Here is a 6,698-nt window from a genome sequence, read left to right as displayed (position 1 = left end):
CTGGAACTCACTCTATAGCCCAGGCTGGTCTCAAGCTCACAGTGATCCTCCTGCCTCAGCCTCCCCAGTGCTGGGATTACAGGCATGTGCTACCACACCCAGCTTCAATATATAGTTTTTAAAATAGTCTCTCTATTGTAGTTTAAAAATAGTCTCTAAAGTAATTGTGGATTTTCTTTTAAAAAAATGGTAGAGTAAACATTAGCATTTTAACTTCTGTAAAAGTTTAAAAAAAAGAGTTTTTAAAATAGTCTCAGGCTGGGTATTTAGCTCAGTAGTTCCACCCCTTGCCTGGCAAGTGCAAGGCCCCAAGTTCAATACCTGATACAAAAAAAAAAAAAAAAAAAAAAAAACAAAAATATCTCACAAAAAATAGGTGTGGTAAGCCTGGCATGGTAGCACACTCCTGTAATCCCAGCACTCGGAAGCTGAGGCAGAAGGATCGCTGTGAGTTCGAGAACAGCCTGTACTACAGAGTGAGTTCCAGGTCAGTATCAATTACATAGTAAGACCCTGTCTCAAAAAACAAACAAAAAGGGTGTGGTAAATGTTAATATTTTAGCTTCTGTTTAAAATATCAATTTCTGAGCCAGGGATGTAGCTCAGTGGCACCACACCTGCCTGGCAAGCACAAGGTCCTAAGTTTGATCCCCAGTACCAGAACAAATACAACAAAATAAAATATCAGTTGAAAGTAAACGTATTAATTGAACATTTTTAAAATGAACATCACAACTATTAATTTTCTCTTTTTCAAGATTATATGTGTAGAAATAGAATTTTATCTTTTCTACTATCATAGTTTTATTGGTCATAAGGTAGAATCTTATACACAGGCTATTAACATAGGTACATTCTCACTCAGTAACAAAGAACATATACAAGACGTATTTCATTAAATATCAAAATATATTTTAACTCTGTATTTGGAGTTTTCTTTCCCTCAGATAGAATATATTTTATGGCATTTTCTTAAGGAGAGAGTTGTCAGAGAATGTTATACTTGTTCAAAAGCAATTATTACTAGTTTACCATCATAGTTGTATAATGAAATATATAAGTATATAAGTATATGTATATGTATGCATGTGTGTATATATATATATATATATATATATAGAGCTATAAAATTTTTAGTCTTCCATGTATTCTTCCATTTTTCTCTCTGTTCATCATTCAACATATCTAAGTGTTCCAATTAAATAAACTGGTTAAACTATACCTACTGTAACCTGTAGATAAAGCTCATATCCGCTTGTGAATTTTTTGGAAATGAAAAATTTTTGAAAGAAAAAATTTCTCTGACCACCAGTATGTATATGTTTTTCTTTATCTTAATGTTCTGTCTTGCTTCAGATATTTGGACAAAATATTCAATTATTGCATATATTTTACTTTCTTTACCTATTCCATGACTAAAACTTTAAGCTCTACATTAACACAGTGCTGAATTTACTCAGCATGGAATCCCATTTTGATAGGATTTTCCTTGCAGAATCATTGAATCTATTGAATAAAAGGATTCTTGCTTTATATTTAACATCAGTGAAGATAAGCTGTGCAATACTAAATTGCTTAAATTTCACCAGAAATTTTATATTATTAAAATTTTTTATTCTTAGACAATTCACATAAAAAAATCCAGTAAAACTGACAAACCAATCAAGGGGGACATATTTAGTGTGAGACTTGTATTTCTGAAATAAGTTGCTTTTGTGAGCAATTATAATATGTAGTCCAAAATACAAAGGGTTATGTTACTCATAATCCCATTTAGGATAGGAAAATGAATAAAATAAAATGTGCATGGTAAAATTAGTTAACATTTAACTTTAAAAGCTGGAAATGCCAGAGATTTAGCTCAGTGGTTCCGCCACCTGCTTTGCAAGTACAAGGACCCGAGTTCGATCCCCGGGACAAAAATAAATACATAATAAAAGCTGTAAATGAAGAAAACGCATTCTGTTTCTCATTCTTTTTTCAAACTTTTATATGGGCGCTGGTTAGCTTTGTTCTGAATGTAGCCCTGGGACTTGTTTTTGTTGAACATATTACCTTGAAATTTATAGGAATTTGAGTAAGAAATGGTTCTTAGAAAAGATCAGTGTAATTGGAAAAATTCACTAAAAATATTATCTATATATTTATATATACATACATACATCTGGTGTTTTCAAGCTTCACTTATATAATAAACACCTGATTAACATAAACTCATTATAACTTTTACTATTATAAGAATTAGTATTTGATGGTTTGTCTATTTATAATACTAAACATTTTAAGCAAGAGAATATAGAAGGGAGATTGGAAATGTTGAAAGCTCATTATATGCATGAATGGAAATGTTAAAGGAAAAACCTATTAAACTGTATAATTAATATACATCAATTATATAAATTTTAAAACAGAAATGAATTCCCTCTTTCGGGAAAAGTTTTGTAATTGCATTGTGTATTTGTGAGTAATAAATTTATTCAAAATCAGTAAAACAAAACTGTCATGGAGATAAACACTCTTCTTCGTGACACAAGGGAATCAGAAGAACAAGTGGAGTAAAAAGTTACCTATGGATGCAAACAGCAATTAGAATAAAAATACAAAGCATTATTATAAGTGAATAATCCACACATAAAAGAACATATTACTTATTATATTTTCATTGCTTTCTCTTATGGGCAAATTTGTACAGAGATTAGATTAGTGGATGCCAAGAACTTGAGGGAGTGGAAGAAGGCAGCCCCAAAACAGACATAAGGGCACTCTTGACAATGACAGATATATGCTATATCTTGATTTTGATGCTGATTATATGGCTGTTTATATTTTCAAAGCTTATCAAACTGTGTATATAGAACTAACGTAGCTGAATTTCTGTTTATAATTATAGTTTAGTAAGCCACCCTAAAAGATTAAGTAAGTTAGATATATCATTAGAAACAATATTTTGAGGTTCCAAATAATACAAGCAGAGTCTAAATATGTAAACTTTACTAACATGCATAACTTAATTGTTAATTTCTGTATCTTTATCATATAAAAGTTTTATTGTGAACACATAACCCTTTAAAAACCTTATATTTAAAAAGAAGTACATAGGAAAAGTAGAAAAGGAAGAGCTGTCATGAGATTAAAAAAAAATTGAAGCAGATAATACATCCAAATGCTTTATGTATTACCTAGTAAAACTTTGCATATCATGTGATCTATGTGGAAAAAACACTCCATTTACATAAAGTAAAAAAATCTACTTCAGAATCTTTATAGAGGGATTACATAAAGAATATATTTATATTAATTAGTCATAGTAACAATGTATTGATTTTATATTCTTTGGTCTGTGACCTGACATTTGAAAGAGATTAATCATACATAGGGTTTGAAAGAAAATATTTTCAAATGATTCAAATGACTTTCAAATGGTACTTGCTATTTGCATTATTTTATTGTAGAAACAAATTATAAAAGTCTACTTTTTCCTACTCTGGTAGTTGTTACTTAATGAAAAGCTCCATCATGGTTCATCCAATTGGCTTGGAGAGATTACTGGTCTGTCTGGCTAGTGTCAAGATCATACTTTTGTCAATTTTTTTTTTTACTACTTATGATTTAAACAGTCCAATATTTTATGACATTTATTCCATTATGTGTTTGTATAGCTGAACTATCTGTGCAGGTAGAATCATGAACAAGACATATGATTACAAATTTTTACTAAAATATTGGTTGATCTTTTAGTAACTATGTGAAAGGATTTAGCTATCAAAAATCTACATTTTCCAATAGGTGATGCAAGAATGCCTTCATTACTGGAAAAAAGAAACTGTACATATTACTAGAGAAGCTATGTCATATAGTAATATAACTCTAAATATTTTGCAAATGAGTATTACTAAATGTAAATTTGATTACTATAGTATATAAAATAAGTTCACTGAATTATAATAGTTATTGGGACAAGAAAGTATTTCTTACATGTAAAACAACATTAAAATAGAACAAAGAAAATCTCTTTCTACATGCTCACTGCTTTCATCACTTTAACGCCAGCTGTTAACTGAAATTTACGTTTGTATCATCTCACTACTTAGGATCCTTTCAAGTAGAACAGTCTCTGGACTCTCCTTCGGATCTGTTGGGTCTTGATACTATAAATGATGGGGTTCATCAAGGGTGGGAAAAGGATGTAGATGTTGCCCATGAGGACATGAACCAGTGGGGAGAGGTGTTTTCCAAAGCGGTGCACCATGGTGAGACCGATGATGGGGATGTAGAAAACCAAAACAGCGCAGATGTGAGACACACAAGTTTGCAAGGACTTCATTCTCTCTTTCCGGGATGCAATGGCTAAAACCACGTGCAAGATCAGGATGTAGGAGATTAGGATGAGCACAGCATCCAACAAGAAGATGCTGACCACCAGAGCCAGAGCATAGAAGCTGTTGAAGTGGATGTCTGAGCAGGCCATTTGGATTAAGTCTTGGTGGAGGCAGAAGGAGTGAGAGAGGATATGAGGACGGCAGTAGTTTAAAAACTTCAGGCGGATGATAGCTGGAGAGATGAGTAAAAGACTCCTACATAAAATTATTATCCCGATTTTCCTAATGTTGTCATGCGTTAGGATGGAGGAATAGCGTAGAGGGTTGCAAATGGCGATGTAGCGGTCAAATGACATAGTCAGGAGGACTGAGGACTCCATTAAGGACAGACCATGGATGAAGTAGGACTGGGCAATGCAGGAATCCAGGCTGATCTCTTCAGTGAATCCCCACAGGACCCCCAGCACAGTGTGCACCGTGGACAGTCCCATGAACAGATCGGTGAGGGCCAGCATAGCCAGGAAGTAAAACATGGGCTCATGGAGGCTTGGCTCAGTCCGGATCATGTGAAGGACCATGCAGTTTCCCAGGAACACCATGGCGTAGATGAGGGAGAAGGAGATAGAGACCCAAAGGTAGTCAATTGCTAGGCCAGTAAAACCAGTGAGAACAAACCCAGAACTATTGAGATTAGATATAGAGATAGTAAACATTAATGAAATACTGAAAAATATCTACAGAGTTATTGAAAATTATATAGCCTTTCAGTATCCTATTCTAGTAATGGTTATCAGCTTTGGAGGAGAAGATTAAATGTAATACAATTTTCATAAGGAGTAAAATAAAGTCCTTGTTCTTGACTCTTTGGAACCAACACATCTTTTGTAGACATGGAGTCTGCTGTGTTAGTGACAAGGGATGCAAGAGAAATAGGGAATGTTATACACAAATAGCAATGCTACTGGAGACATGGGACTTAACCTTTAGCCTAGACTTCTGGGAATCTATATTCAGCCCTAAAAGAAGATAATGCATGATTATAAATATCCAGTTCTGCTGTGTGGCATCATCCTCATGAGAACGTGAAGTATTAGCTCAGTTTTATCTTCAGCAGCACAGCTGTGCCTTCAAGTTGTTTCAATATCAAAAGATCCCAAAGGAAATGGACTGGTAAATAGTGTAATTGGCACTACATAAAAGTCAAAGAAGCTACACAATTAAGTAGAATTTGAACTTTTCCCCACACTGCACAATTTTAGCACCTCTAAATTATTTCACCCTTTAAACTATAACTTTCTCTTTTTGTATGCACCTCTTTATCCTATTTTATATCATTTCTGAATCTTGTAATATTTTTACTTCTCACAGTTTAAGATAATGTATTTGGCATATATTTTGATCTAGGGAAAACTAAACAAGTGTTTTAAATTATTTGAGTCATGAAAGTGTTAGCCACACACTGATGGGAAAAAAATTCATTATTTAACATACCATGTTGTTGAAATAAAGCTAATGGTCATAAAGATAGCTGAAAATAACACAATGCTCTTTGGAGGTTTTTCACAGATTACAAGATTACAATAATGTAGTTCTGCTTTGATCTCTCATTGTGTGTTGTAGGGGTTCATTTCTTAGTGTTAAATTAGACTGTATTTGCCTAGATGTTTTATTTAATATTTTTAACACCTGTTTTCTTGAAGGATAATTCAAGGATAGTCTTATTTTCTTGCATTTTCTTGGCTTTGAATGCCCTCCTAGAAAGAGTTGAAAAATATTCAATCCACATAATTTTCTCAAAAAGTTCATTTAGAAATTGTGTAAATCTCTTCCATGAGTCACAAGTGAAGTAGCCTATGCCTGCCATTTTTTATCAATGTCTATGACTGAAAATAAAATGAATTTAATAGATTCAGTTATGCTTATATTACACATTTCTGCTTGAATGCAAAAGTGGTTTGTTGCATTCCTTAAGTTTGTCTGTTTTTACTAAGCTTTTAAATTTATTAGAAAATTGCCCCAATAATCACTATTCTTTTAGCACCAGGGCAATCTAATGCAAGGTTATCTGTTTTATTCACAATTTACCATTTTTTCTGATTTAGCATGATTTATTTTATTGTTATGTCTCCAAGTTTCTGATCTTCAATATCTAACCGTCTTCTGTTCTTAATGTGTATTTCACATTTACCCGACACAGCTCCAGGCAGGTGAGTTTTGCATCATCACCCCAGCTTACACTCAGAGCCACCTCTGCTGTGTGGCCCAGCCTGAACTATGGGCCTCCTCTGGAGCCATGCCATTTTCAGCGGGCTCCACTGAGTGGCTCTGACAGAGTGCCAGGAGGGTAGCCTCATGGGCACTGCTGAGCAGTGTCCCCTC

General features: G+C 33.7%; 1 protein-coding gene across 1 annotated transcript; it reads right to left on the bottom strand.

Moving 5' to 3' along the window:
• Positions 1 to 4,087: 4,087 nt before the first annotated feature.
• Positions 4,088 to 5,032, bottom strand: LOC104857888 (olfactory receptor 51V1). The gene has a single exon (XM_010617958.1). The coding sequence runs from the start codon at positions 5,030 to 5,032 to the stop codon at positions 4,088 to 4,090; it is 945 nt and encodes a 314-aa protein (XP_010616260.1).
• Between the last annotated feature and the right edge of the window lie 1,666 nt (positions 5,033 to 6,698).

This window comes from Fukomys damarensis, unplaced genomic scaffold, assembly GCF_012274545.1.
Source record: "Fukomys damarensis isolate Sample0158 unplaced genomic scaffold, DMR_v1.0_HiC HiC_scaffold_16, whole genome shotgun sequence".
NCBI classification, from domain to species: domain Eukaryota; kingdom Metazoa; phylum Chordata; class Mammalia; order Rodentia; family Bathyergidae; genus Fukomys; species Fukomys damarensis.
The sequence above is the reverse complement of the archived record's forward strand: the minus strand, read 5'-3'. Positions and strand labels throughout refer to the sequence as shown.